Below are 14,209 nucleotides of genomic sequence, written 5' to 3' on the forward strand. Positions count from 1 at the left end.
TACAATAAACTGCCTTGTAGGATCGGGCTGAAGGAGGGTAGGTGCTGTGGTGAAACGAGTCTTTAGATCAGAAAAGGCTTTCTCAGCCGCTGGATTCCAGGCGAACTTCGACTTGGAGGAGGTTAGAGCAGTCAGCGGGGTGGCCAAGATGCTGAAATTTTGAATGAATCGGCGATAGAAGTTGGCAAACCCAAGAAAGCGTTGGACATCTCGTCGAGAGGCGGCTTGTGGCCACTCCTCTACTGCCTTGATCTTCTGAGGGTCCACCTGGATTCCTCCAGCGCTGATCACATATCCCAGAAACGAAGTTGAACTCCGGTGAAATTCACACTTTTCCGCCTTCACGAATAACTGATTCTCCAGGAGTTGTTGGAACACCTGACGGACGTGCTGGATGTGTTCAGAGAGGGACCAAGAAAATATCAGAATGTCATCTAAGTACACAAATACAGATTGATTTAGCATGTCTCTGAGGGCATCATTCACCAGGGACTGGAACACAGCAGGACCATTAGAAAGTCTGAAAGGCATTACCAAATATTCGTAGTGCCCCGATGGCGTATTGAATGCGGTCTTCCACTCACCCCGCTCTCTTACGCGGACCAGATGGTAAGCGTTGCGGAGGTCGAGCTTGGAGAAGATAGAAGCACCCTGGAGCAATTCAAATGCAGATGACATAAGAGGAAGAGGATAGCGGTTCTTAACGGTGACCTCATTGAGACCTCTATAGTCCACGCAAGGACGAAGGGACCCGTCCTTCTTGGCTACAAAGAAGAAGGACCCTGCGCCTGCTGGGAAGGAAGAGAGACGGATACTTCCTGCAGCCAAGGTCTCCTGGATATACTCTTCCATCACTTCCCTTTCAGGTGGAGACAGGGAATACAGACGGCCCCTAGGTGGCGAGGTTCCCGGAAGGAGATCTATAGCACAGACATAGGGGCGACGTGGGGGTAAGGTGGTGGCCCAAGTCTTGCTGAATACCAGCTTTAGGTCCAGATATTCAGGTGGTACAGAGGACAGATCGGGAAACTCTTCTGTAGGCAGAGGAACTGGACTTTGAGTAGCATGAGCAACATGCAGACAATGATTTCGGCAGAAAGGACTCCAGCTTAACACTCTGTTATTAGACCAATCAATGTGTGGACCGTGCTGAGCTAGTCATGGGTGGCCTAACACAACGTCAGCTTTGGGGGAATCTATTACATGGAAAGCAATGCTCTCCTGGTGATTGCCAGAAATGAGGAGACTCATCGGAGCTGTAGAGTGGGTAACCATGGCAAGTTTCACTCCAGTTAAGCCGCTGGCCTCCAGGGGTTGCTTTAGACGGGAGAGTGGCATCCCGAGATTGGCTGCAAAACTGGAACTGATAAAGTTTCCCTCAGCTCCAGAGTCGATAAAAACTGAAACGGTGCATCTCCTCCCTTCAGCCAGTATAAAAACTGGTAGCAGGGTTCGAGTGACAGGGAAGGCTTCCATCGACTGGTTGATAGAAGCCAACTGCGTTTCATGTCTCCCTAACAACACGCCCTGTTGGGAGAGGGCCTCACACACCTGGTTGGGGTCCGCTGAGTCCATCTTGGCCAGTTCATACTGTCAGGATTCGGTGGACTCGAGTGCAGACCAATGAATACTTATTCACCAGGATTTATTAGGGAGCACAAAGGCAACAGCCTTTCAAAAACAGAAGGCAGGCACGAATCCGAAATGGCAGGCAGAGGTCTTACCCGGAAAGGCAGTCAGGCAAGGGCAGACAATCCAGAGCACACAGACAAAAATCAGGTCCAAGAACGGGCAAAATCCAAAACACAGAATCAGGCAAAATCGGTTGGCAGAAGTCTCAATGACAGGCTAGAATGACACAGGTCAGGACTGGGACGAACTGGCAGAGAATGCTAGTCAAGGCGGGGTTTAAATGGACAGGGTAATGAGTGAAAATTAGAAACAGCTGGGTGTAAATGAGGAGACAAGCAGGTAATTGGAGGAAGTCCAAGAAGGGAAGGGGCTGGGCCAGAACCCACATGGCCAGGTGAAAGAAAACAGAAATTAAAGACTGTCGTGATCCAGAGCTACCAGCAGAGGCCCTTCGACCCAGTGTTCAGCCCGGATCCTTAACAAATATATAATTCAAGCCTCCCAATCTCTGAGTAATTGAACATGAAAAAATAATTTTATAAAGAACCCCCTAAACTAAAAAAAAACAAAACAAAACTGGAATGTCCTATTCCTTTGGATAAGAACATTATTTGTCATTAACTCTGCTCCTCCAGAGATAAACAAAATATTATTTAAAAAAAGGGTTCTGAAAGAGATAACTTACATCATATGAAAATGTTGAATAAATGGTCTCCTGGTTTCTTCAAATTTAACTGAAGAATCAACCATACCCACCTAATTTTTTCCAGGTTTAAACATAATATAGTTTGAGAAAACCGTTGAAAAGTAGTGAGAGGATCAGAGTCTTTCCATTTAAGTAAGATGGATCTTTTAGCTATTAGTGTAACAAATGCAATCAAACAGCAAGCTGAAAAGGATAAATGACCAATATCTGTCACTGGTAATCCAAAAAGTGCAGCAATAGGGTGAGGTTTTAAATTAATACGCAAAACTGTTGAAATAATGTCAAAAATATCTTTCGAATATTTATCTAAAAGAGGGCAAGACCAAAACATATGTGTCAGAGAGGCCACCTCAGAGTTACATCTGTCACACACAGGATTTACAGTTTGTATATGTCGGTAAAAAGGAGCTAATTTATCCTTAGACATATGAGCCCTATGGACTATTTTAAATTGTATCAGTGTATATCTAGCACACATTGAGGAAGTATTAACTAGTTGAAGAATTTTCTCCCATTTCTGTATAGGTATCCTGAAGTTCTCTTTCCCATTCATTTTTTATTTTATCAGATGCACCTAGATGTATTTTCGTAATTAATTCATAAAAAACTGCTTTTAAGCGCTTCTGATACGGATTTAAACCTAAAAATTTTTCTGTAATATTAGTTGGATGAAATATTGGAAAGTTAGGTAAAATTTTTACCTCTAAATCCTTTTTTGTTATTATTGATTCTAAAATTTCTTCATATATATGGCAGAATAAAAATCCTAGATTGAGTAAGAAAAATCTACAGAAATCAAAAAGGGACGGTGGTTTAACATTGCCAAATTTTAGATTTTATTATTGGGCAATTAATATCTGTAATTTAATGTTTTGGATGCAAGATTGGGATGAAATTCATTGTCCACGATGGGTGAACCTGGAGGGTGAGTCTGTGCAGGGGTTCTCATTAGCTTCTATTTTAGGAGCTTCACTCCCCTTTGCATTAACCAAACTGAATTTTGAAAAATTAACTTACAAAACGAATATGGGTTCAATTTCGTAAATCTTTTGGATTAAACGTATTTATTTTATCTAGACCTATTATATCAAATTTTTTCTTTCAACCTTCTAGAATTGATCAAGCTATTTCCTTATTGAAAACAAGGGGAATAGCATGCTTTCATGATTTATCCATGGACAATTGTTTCATGTCGTTTGAAAAATTATCTAAGTTGCCTAGTTCACATTTTTTCAGATATCTGCAGACTAGAAGTTTTTTAAATGGTATTTTACCTAACTTTCCAATATCTCATCCAACTAATTTTACAGAGAATTGAATTTCTTGTTTGGATATTGTTTAGTCTGGGTTGGAATATAAATAACCTTGAAACTAATTGGAGCGATCACCAGGTTTTTTTGGAGAGTTCTCCGTAGTTGTAGATGCCAACTTTCTATTGGTCGGCCTTCTTTCTTTGGGAGATGGGCGGGGGTATGGTTTTTTTCCTCAGAAGCTGTTTTCGAATTTTTAGCCAACTTGTTGCTTGGTTACCATTTCTCAAGGTTTATGGCTTGGTTTTAACTTACATTTTAACCCTTCCTTTAAACAATATTAAAAATGGACCAGACTATTAACTTACTTAGTTTTAACATGAAAGGGTTAAATCACCATTAAACGTAATAAGATTTTTGCTTATATTAGGAAATTTAAGGTCCCTATTATTTTCTTACAAGAAACCCACATACGCAAATGTGATAATCTACGTTTTTTCAGCCGTTGGAATGGACTTTGTTTTCCTTCTTCTTTTCAGGCCAAATCTAGAGGAGTTTCGATTCTTATAGATAATACACTTTCCTTTGCCCAACATAAAGTAGTCTCTGATACTAAAGGACGTTTTGTTATAGTTTCAGGAAAACTAGATAATAAATTAATAGTATTTGCCAATGTGTATGCCCCAAATGTAGATGATCCAGGATTCTTTGAGTGCCTTTTTTTTCATTTTTACCAGATCTGAATCTTTATTCTTTGGTGATGAGAGGAGATTTTAACTGTTGGCTAGACCCAATTTTAGACTGATCATCTTCTAATCTAGCGTCTCTCTATAAATCAGCTTTGTTTATTCAATCTTTTTTATTGAAGTGTGGTATTGTTGATGTTTGGCATTTATTACATCTTTTAGATAGGAAGTATACGTTTTTTTCCCATGTTCATCATACATAATCCAGGATTGATTTTTTTTATTGATAGTCAAATGATTTCATCAGTTCTTTCCTGTGAATATAAAGAGATTGCTGTTTCAGATCATGCTCCTGTATTTCTATCTTTAAATCTCCCTGGACTTCCTCAAACCAATTGATATTGGTGTCTTAATACAACTTTGTTATCTGATAAGGAATTATTAAAGTTTCTAGAGAAGCATATTATTTTGTTTTTGAAGAGCATAAAAAGGAAGAGTCTTCTAATCTTATTGTATGGGATACTTTCAATGCCTATATTAGAGGACAAATTATTTCTTATACTGCCAGTGTTAAGAATAAAACTAGTAAAGAAAGAATTGAATTAGCCAATCAATTGAAACAATTAGATCATAAATATGCTACAGCTCCAGATCCTGTTTTATATAAAAGACGTGTTGAAGTTAAAACTAAATATGATCTTCTGTTAACATATCCAATTGAAACTCAACTTCTTAAAGATAAAACTCAATTTTACATTCACGGAGATAAATCAGGCAAAGTATTGGCCAACCAGTTAAAAACTTCTGTAGTTAAATAACAAATTAAAGGAATTTACAAAATGGTGATAGGACAACTGATCACTCTGAAATAAATGATACCATTAGAGAATTCTATTCTAAATTTTATAGTTCTGATTCCCCTAAAGATAATACTGTAATGAATAATTTTCTAGATCAATTAAATATTCCTGCACTTTCTGCAGATAATTGCAAACAGATGGATCAACCCATTTCTTATGAGGAAATCGCCGAGGCTATACGTTCATTACACTCGGGGAAGGCTCCGGGTCCAGATGGATTTTCTGGAGAATTTTATAAGGCTTTTTCTTCATTAATTATACCACAGATACACTTAGTCTTTTTGGATTCTTTCAAATTGGGTAGTTTGCCTCAATCTTTTTATGAAGCTTCTATTTCACATCCTAAAAAAGAAAAGGATCCAACTGAATGCTCTTCATATAAGCCAATTTCATTACTCAATGTTGATACTAAAATTCTTTCTAAAGTTCTGGCTTGTAGGATTGAAAATATTTTACCCTCTATTATTTCTGATGATCAGATGGGATTTATTAAAAACCAACATTCCCATTTTAATATACGCCATGTATTAAATGTTACTTACTCTCCTTCTCAGGAGATATCAGAAGGTGTGATGTCCTTAGATGCTGAGAAGGCTTTCGATCAGGTTGAACGAAATTATTTATTTAAAACCTTAGAAAAATGTAATTTTGGACCAGATTTTATTCAACGGATTAAATTACTTCATCTATCTCCTTCTGCTCGGGTTCTTACTAATTTTCAAAATTCCAAACCATTTAAACTTCACCACGGAACAAGACAAGGCTGTCCGTTGAGTCCTTTGCTTTTTGATCTAGCTTTAGAACCCCTAGCCATTGCTTTTCGAGAATCTAATGATATCTGTGCTATTTTAAGGAGAGGCTTCACCCACAAAATCTTGCTTTATGCTGATGATATATTGCTTTTTATCTCTAACATTTAGACCTCGCTACCTTGCGCACTTTCTTTACCCTTCCGTTTTAGCCAGTTTTCAGGATATAAATTGAACCGACATAAAAGTGAATCATCTCCTTTAAATAATTTGGTATCAATTAATACTAATCTCCCTTTTAAAATTGTAAGGAATCAATTTACTTATTTGGGTGTAATAATCACTAAGAATTACAAACACCTGTTTAAAGAAAACTTTCTTACTTTATTGAACCATGTAAAAAGGATATCATTAAATTGGTCACCTCTTTCAACATCGTTGATTGGACGAATTAATTCTATTAAAATTAATATTGTACCTAAATTTATATATCTTTTTCAGGCTTTACCCATTTTTATTCCTAAATCTTTTTTTGACTCTCTTGAATCTGTTTTATCCTCCTATATATGGAAAAAAAACGTCCTCGTTGAAATAAAGTTCATTTTCGAAAATCTAAAAAGTCCAGAAGTTTAGCCTTACCTAATTTTAGGTTTTATTTCTGGGCAGTTAATATACGATTTCTTACATTTTGGCTATATTATATTAATCGTGTAAACTGTTCGGTATGGGTTTCTTTAGAAGCCGACTCTGTTAATAAATTTTCTATTATTTCTATTCTTGGATCCTCACTTCCGTTATTTGTAAGTAAACTAACTGATAATTTAATAGTTAAACATACTCTGAGGAACTGGATACAATTTAGAAAACATTTTGGTTTATTGAGATTTTCCCTTTCAAGTCCCACTTATTCTAATTTTTTTTAAACCCTCCATGATAAAGAATGGGACAGGTTGGGTAGTAAATATTTTTGGGATATGTTTGTTAGAGGAAATCTTTTTTCAATTGTCAGCTAAATATAGCTTACCCAAAACTCACTTTTTAATATATCTACAAATCAGAGACTTTCTAAGACCTCAATTATGTACATTTCCTATAAGTTCAGATAAGAACTTACTAGACTTAAGTTTTAATTTGACACATTTTCATAATGGTTCAATATCTAATACTTATGGTATGTTACTGGAGACAAGGAATGTTCCTTTAGACAAAATTAAGAATCTCTGGGAACAAGATTTACAGACATCATATCTGAGGAAACTTGGAATGAAATTTTTAAACTGGTTAATACTTCATTGCTATGTGCTCGCCATTCCCTCATACAATTTAAGGTGGTACATAGAGTCCATATGAGTAAAGATAAGCTTTCTCGTTTTTATTCAGATATATTGCCCTACTGTGACAGATGTAATAATGGAGAAGCTTCATTAATTCATATGTTTTGGACTTGTCCGAGTCTTGAAAAATATTGGAAGGAAGTTTTTCAAACTTTTTCTTTACTTTTCAAAGTCAATTTTAAGCCTAATCCTCTGATGGCCCTATTTGGTATTGCTGCAAGACAAGATATCAAGCTGAAGACATGTGATTTACACATTGTGGCCTTTAGCTCTCTTATAGCTAGGAGGGCGCTGTTGTTTAAATGGAAAGATGTTTTTCCTCTTACTCATGCTCAATGGTTATGCGACGTTATGTCATGCTTAGACTTAGAGAAGATTCGTTGTTCAATTTCTGAATCTCGTCAAGACTTTCAAATATTGTGGGGACCCTTTCTGAATTATTTTCAAAACTTTCAAAAGCTTCAATTTGTTGTTTAAATTCAGATGTTGGCTATTATTAATTTTTATTATATGAGAAGGTATTTTACCTTTTTTTTCTCCTTAATAAACAGCTTCAGTCTTGGTAGGGGTTAGACTCTTTATTTGTAATAAATTAGGATATTTCAATATAACTATTGATTAACTTACATGAATACGGAGTAATGAGATTGTTATTATGATTACATATAATGTAACTGGTAGTCGTTTTTTATCTTTTTTGACCTTTTATATATACTTTCTTGTAATCTGTATTCTTCTACGTAGAAACTGATAAAAATATTGGAAAGAAATTGAGATTGTGGGGAGGGCACTCCCTATCGATAACTGGGAAGAACCTAGTCATCAGGTGTGAAGTACTCTCTGGGCTGCTATACCTGGTGCAGGTGTGGCCATCCCTGCTTGGGAATCACCCATGCTGGCTTCAGGTTCATCTGGGGATCCAAGATGGAGGGGGTCAGACAGGTCACAATGTTCAAGTTCCTGGGCAAAGGGAGCAAAAATGTACCCAAAGTCACCCTCACCTGATGATCACCTTTGTGCGTGGCTGCATCAGGCTGTGTGTGGAACTTAAACATGTAGGCACCGAGGACCACTGCATGCCAAGGTTCTTTCTGTCCCCAGTGTTGTGATAAATAGACCTGGCCCCATTGCCACGCAACATCCTACTCATGCTGGATGTTGCTGAACTACCTGTGCTTCGTGGAAAGGTTCTTCTTGACCAACACCTTTGACCACAACGCCATCAGGCAGTGATCGATATGCAACATCCAACAGAGAATACAGGAGAAGGGTTCAATGAATAATGTGAGGAGCTCCCCTGAGCTGGCTCTCCAGGCCATCTGGCAGAATGCCTCATCACCAGGTCTCACCAAAGGCACCACGACCTTGCCTGGCTGGCATGAGAGGGGCCCTCCCAGTCAGATCCTTCCTGCATGCCCAGAGAATCACTCCCACAGCCCACAGGATGACTGTGGTGGGAGAGAGACAGCAGCTCACCTCTTTGCAGACTGCAGGTTTGCAATGACTGTCTGGAGAAGGATGTGTCATAAAAACATAAAAACACAGAAACTTTTCGAATGTTGAAAGGGTTGGGCAGAGTAAATGTGGAAAGGCTGTTTCCCTTGGTGGGTGAGTCCAGCAGGGGTGATTGATAAGTTCATAGCCTAGGTAGAAGGAAATGAGTTATACAGCTGTTGTTACATGCACGTGCAGTTCAATTCTTTGAGTGATTATACAGAAAGTTTGAAGTTAATAACTCATCTCCTTCTATCTTAGGCCATGAACTTATCAATCACCCCTGCTGTGGACCACTTCTGGAGGTCCAAGACGTCGATTTCTACAAAGAAGGGATCCGTATGCTCCTCAACTACTGGACTAAAGTGTGTAAAGGTAGGAAAAATAACTGTGCTAGGTTTTCTAAAACTGACTCTGTCTACCTTAGGCCACAAACTTATCAATCACCCCTCGTATAGTCTGAGGTAGTTAAGATATATTCTGAGGTGTTCAGGTATAGTCTGAGATCATTGTAAGTCCTATCTGGCTTCACCCATGTCTTTTAAGGAAGAAAATCTGCTAACTTCTTCAGTCTGCCCTCTAAGTGACTTCCTACCCACAGAATAGAAGTTGACTCTAATGCGTCCTCTGAAATAACTCAGCAAACCGTCCAATTCAAGTGAACTTTTAGTAACACCAGCTGGGAACGAGTAAAAAGAAAAAGCACTGGATTTATTGAGCATCTTTTACGTCCCGTGGTATGTTAAAGCAACTGAAAAAAAATGAATGGAACATCCATATAAAGGCAAATTATATATTCCAGAGCTCAAGAAAAGGAAAGGCATCTTTGACAGCTCTGTTGCACCAAGATTACCAGAGGGAAAACAGCAATTAGCTTAGTGTGCACTTCTTAAAAGAATATTTTTTGCTTAGTGTTAGAAAACTTATTAGCACCCACTTATCTGATATAAACTAACCTATGTAACAAGAGTAAGAGCAGTGTAGCCAAAGCAATTAACACAAAACACTTAAACAGTCTAATAACTAACCACACTCACGTAAAAGGAATTCGTGAAGAATATTTGAAAAGGAAACAGGCTTTTTTGTTACCTTGGTCTGAGACAAGAATGGTGGGTGCGGTGGAATGTATTTATTCAGCGGACTTGTCTTTTCGCTAAACTGCCCTTTTATTTCATACTTTGCAGGTCCAGGAAAGCCCTTCAAGGAAATTGAGAAGATCCGAAATTAATTCTTAACGCAAACCAAGCAGTCCTCAATATAGTACAACTTCCAGAGGCACATACAGAACTGTTTGCGTGAGAACACTTCAGATCTTAGAGTAGATAATAGGACATTTGTTCAAGGGGAGGGAAAGTGTTAAGACATAGAGTACAGAACATAGAGCAGTTGAGCGTGGGACAGGCCATTTAGCCCCTGATGTTGTGCCGATTTTGATGCCAATTTATACTAAATGTCTTCCTCTAATGCATTATCCATATCCTCCCATTCCCTTTATAATGATGTCTCTATGTATCTATGTTAAAGTCTACCTGCTTCCACTACTACCCCTGTAACCCATTCAGGACACCTATCACCCTTTAAAAATGTACCCCTCACTTGTGCCCCTTTAAATGTACCCCTTTAAACTTCCCACAACTAACCTCAAAATATGTCATCTGGTGCTTGACATTCCTACCCTAGGGAAAAGATTCTGACCATCTATCCTATCTATGTTTCTCATAAAGGTAAAGAAAGCAGTTGGTTTCATAGAGTAAATACTTTCTCCTCCTTGAAGTTGAGACAGATCACTTTAAAATATCAAAGGTCACAAGTTATCCCTAAAAAAGCATTTAACTCAGTAGTCAAAGTGGCAACTGTGGGGTCGGGGTGGGGGGGAAGTAATTATTGACATTTCAGGTCATTTTTTGTATTGCTCCAGATTTCAGTATTTGCACTCTTTTGTATTTCCAAGGTATTTTCATGTTTGACATACAAACTGCATAAATTCTATTTAGCAAATGCTGTAAAGAGGGAGACACACAGAGGCATATCGAGGAAGGGAATTCAAAAGTTTACAGTCCAGACAACAAAATACCTCAACTACCAGTTGGAGGAGTGATGGATATCAAGCACCTTCTCAAGGGCTGTGGGGTGGAGTTGTTGGAGCTGATATAACATTAAACGTTCTTCAAAACTAATTCATTAACGTTGATGTTTTTATAAAAAGGCAAGAATTTCTTTGTTTTCATGGGCCTCCTTCAGCCCCTGGAGACACCAGAGGTTTGTGCCCTGATGTAGGGTTTCCACCTGAAATGTCGACAAATCCTTCCCTCCCACAGATTCTGCTCAGCCCATTGAGCTCCTCCAGCAGATTATGTGCTTATCTTTTGACCCCTATTCATTGAACTGCATCACCATTTATATCAATTTGTCTATCCTGAGGGAAATGGGCAAAGCCTTTAATTTCACACCCCTGATTGCCCTGGTGATGATGACTGCGAACTGGCTTTATGAAGCAATGCAGTGTGTGCTAAAGGAAGGTCCCATAGAGACCTCCCTGTGCAGAGCTGCAGCACCTAGATACAGTGACTACAAGGCAGAGCATCATCCCCTTATTGTAAATGTAAACTGTATTCAGTTACAGATGGAGTCATGTCCATTACTAACATCAGTAAAATGACACCTGCCGCTCAATATTATTCAATGGATTTTCAATGATTTTGAGTCAGTGCATTACTTACATGAACCTTACGAACAATTATTAGAGAGTATAAAAATACTCTGTAAATTTTATACACAACAGTATTTGAAGACATATTTAAAGAAATACCACTTCCTCTTGGATGAAAATAAAAAATGCAAATGCTGGAAATCTGAAATAAAAACAGAAAATGTTTGAACCAGGCAGCATCTGTTGAAAGAGAAATAGTTAATGCTATGTCTCTGACCTGAAGTCATCTTTTTGTATCTTTCCACAAATACTAACTGATCTGATGGGTGTTTTGAGCATTTTCTGTTCTAATTCCCCTTGCCTGAGCAGTTAGATTATCTTTCCTGGATCTGTGATTTGTCCACAGTAAATATTGCTAGGGACAGACAATGACTGGTGGCCTTGCCAATGCATCATAGGGTCTCTCAGTATGGAAACAGGCCCTTCAACCCAACTTATCCATATCATCTGTGTATCCCAGTGGGCTAGTCCCATTTGCCCATATTTGGCCTATATCCCTCTAAACCTCATCAATCCATCCACCACCCCTTTGCATGAAGAATCTACTCGATATCCCCTTTAAATCTCTGATCTTAAAACTACACCCTCTTGTTTTGAGCACTCCTCCCACCCCAATGAAATAAAACCTATCTGCTTTTATCCTGTCTTTGCCTTTCATGATCTTATCAGGGTCACCTGTCAGTCTCCTGTGCTCCAGGAAATGACAAACAGATCCCAAGAAGTGAATTTGAAAAAACATTTAGACTGTTTTTTGATAGTAATATTGCATCTATTGATGCAGAATAGCCACAGAGCATGGCCCAGCTCTATCCAACATAATTGCTTAACTCTGGCTGGGAGGATGTGTACTGTGAAGCACAAGCCAGTATTAGTGGGTGGAATGAATGTCCTCATAAGATTAAGGAGTAACTCAACGGGTCAGGTAGCATCTATGGAAAGAAATGGATAGCCAATGTTTTGTGCAAAGACTGTCAATGTTTCAAGTTGAGAGCCTTCATTTTGACTGAGTCTGAGACCCGAAACATTGACTATCCAGTTCCCCCATAGATACTGGTCAACCCTCAGAGATCCCTCAACACCTTGTGTGTTGCTCCAGATTCTAGCATCTGTAGAGTCTCGGGCCTTGTGTTGTACCGGCAAAGTAACTGATTAAATAGAACAAGCCTACAATGTTCAGCCATGGACAAGGAGATAATTGTCCGCAGTGATGGAACTTATGTTAGACAGGTTAGAAAATCTGACAAAGATCAGAAGAGCAACACACACAAAATGCTGAAGGAACAATGTATGTGGAAAGCAGGAGGCTTTGTAACTATCAGATTTTTCAATAAGTTCCTTTCCAATGAAGGCCTCATAGGCAACACACACAAAATGCTGGAGGAACTCAGGGGTCTGTCAGATTCTGTGGAAAAGAATACAGGCGACGTTTCGGGCCAAAACCTTCTCAGCCCGAAATGTCGACTGTACTCTTTTCCTAGATGCAGCCTGGCTTGCTGAGTTCCTCCAGCATTTTGTGTATGTTGCTTCGATTTCCATATAACCATATAACAATTACAGCACAGAATCAGACCATCTCGGCGCTTCTAGTCCGTGCTGAACTCTTACTCTCATCTAGTCCCACCGACCTGCACTCAGCCCATAACCTTCCATTCCTTTCCTGTCCATATAGTTGTCCAATTTAACTTTAAAGGACAACATCGAACCTGCCTCAACCACTTCTGCTGGAAGCTCGCTCCACACAGCTACCACTCTCTGAGTAAAGAAGTCTCCCCTCATGTTACCCCTAAACTTTTGCCCCTTAACTCTCAACTCATGTCTCTTGTTTGAATCTCCCCCACTCTCAATGGAAAAAGACTATCCACATCAACTCTATCCCCCTCATAATTTTAAATACCTCTATCAAGTCCCACCTCAAGCTTCTACATTCCAGAGAATAAAGACTCAACTTGTTCAACCTTTCTCCGTAACTCAGGTGATGAAACCCAGGTAACATTCTAGTAAATCTTCTCTGTACTCTCTCTATTTTGTTGACATCTTTCCTATAATTCGGTGACCAAAACTGTACGCAATACTCCAAATTTGGCCTCACCAATGCCTTGTACAATTTCAACATTACATCACAACTCCTATACTCAATTAAAAGTTGCTGGTGAACGCAGCAGGCCAGGCAGCATCTCTAGGAAGAGGTGCAGTCGACGTTTCAGGCCGAGACCCTTCATCAGTTAGTCCTGACGGAGGGTCTCAGCCTGAAACGTCGACTGCACCTCTTCCTAGAGATGCTGCCTGGCCTGCTGCGTTCACCAGCAACTTTTATGTGTGTTGCTTGAATTTCCAGCATCTGCAGAATTCCTGTTGTTTGCGTCCTATACTCAATTGTCTGATTTATAAAGGCCAGCATACCAAAAGCTTTCTTCACCACCCTATCCACATGAGATTGCACCTTCAGGGAACTACGCTATTTCCGGCATCTGCAGATTTTCTCTTGTTTGTGAAAGATCGGAAGAGGTCAAGAAAGTTGTAATTTGGACTGACATTCTGTGGGTGATAGTGTGCAGCTAAGTGACAGCCACACCACTAAGGTCTTGACATGTGCTGTTAAACTACATATGGCATTCAGATAACCCAGGTCATGCGGTGCACAATAAGCAAGGTTTCTTGGCATAATGTTCATGTTCCAGCAATTGCTGTGCCAGGGCAGCAGAGCATCGTTTGTACTAAACAAGAGATGGACGGTGGCTTTGTGGTGTGTGTATGCAATGCTCCTTAGCACCAAGGGTCATGTTCACTG

General features: G+C 39.2%; 1 protein-coding gene across 4 annotated transcripts in view; it reads right to left on the bottom strand.

Annotated features, from left to right (window-relative positions):
• stpg2 (sperm-tail PG-rich repeat containing 2) overlaps window positions 1-14,209 on the bottom strand; it is a 500,779-nt gene that overhangs the window by 385,530 nt on the left and 101,040 nt on the right. For 3 of the 4 annotated variants that reach the window (XM_072254775.1, XM_072254776.1, XM_072254777.1), the window contains exon 7: window positions 9,801-9,908. The exons of the other annotated variant lie outside the window; for it this stretch is intronic. In XM_072254775.1, coding sequence (XP_072110876.1) covers window positions 9,801-9,908 — 108 coding nt within the window. The remainder of the gene's footprint in view (window positions 1-9,800; window positions 9,909-14,209) is intronic. 4 annotated transcript variants of the gene reach the window in all.

This window comes from Mobula birostris, chromosome 4, assembly GCF_030028105.1.
Source record: "Mobula birostris isolate sMobBir1 chromosome 4, sMobBir1.hap1, whole genome shotgun sequence".
NCBI lineage: Eukaryota > Metazoa > Chordata > Chondrichthyes > Myliobatiformes > Myliobatidae > Mobula > Mobula birostris.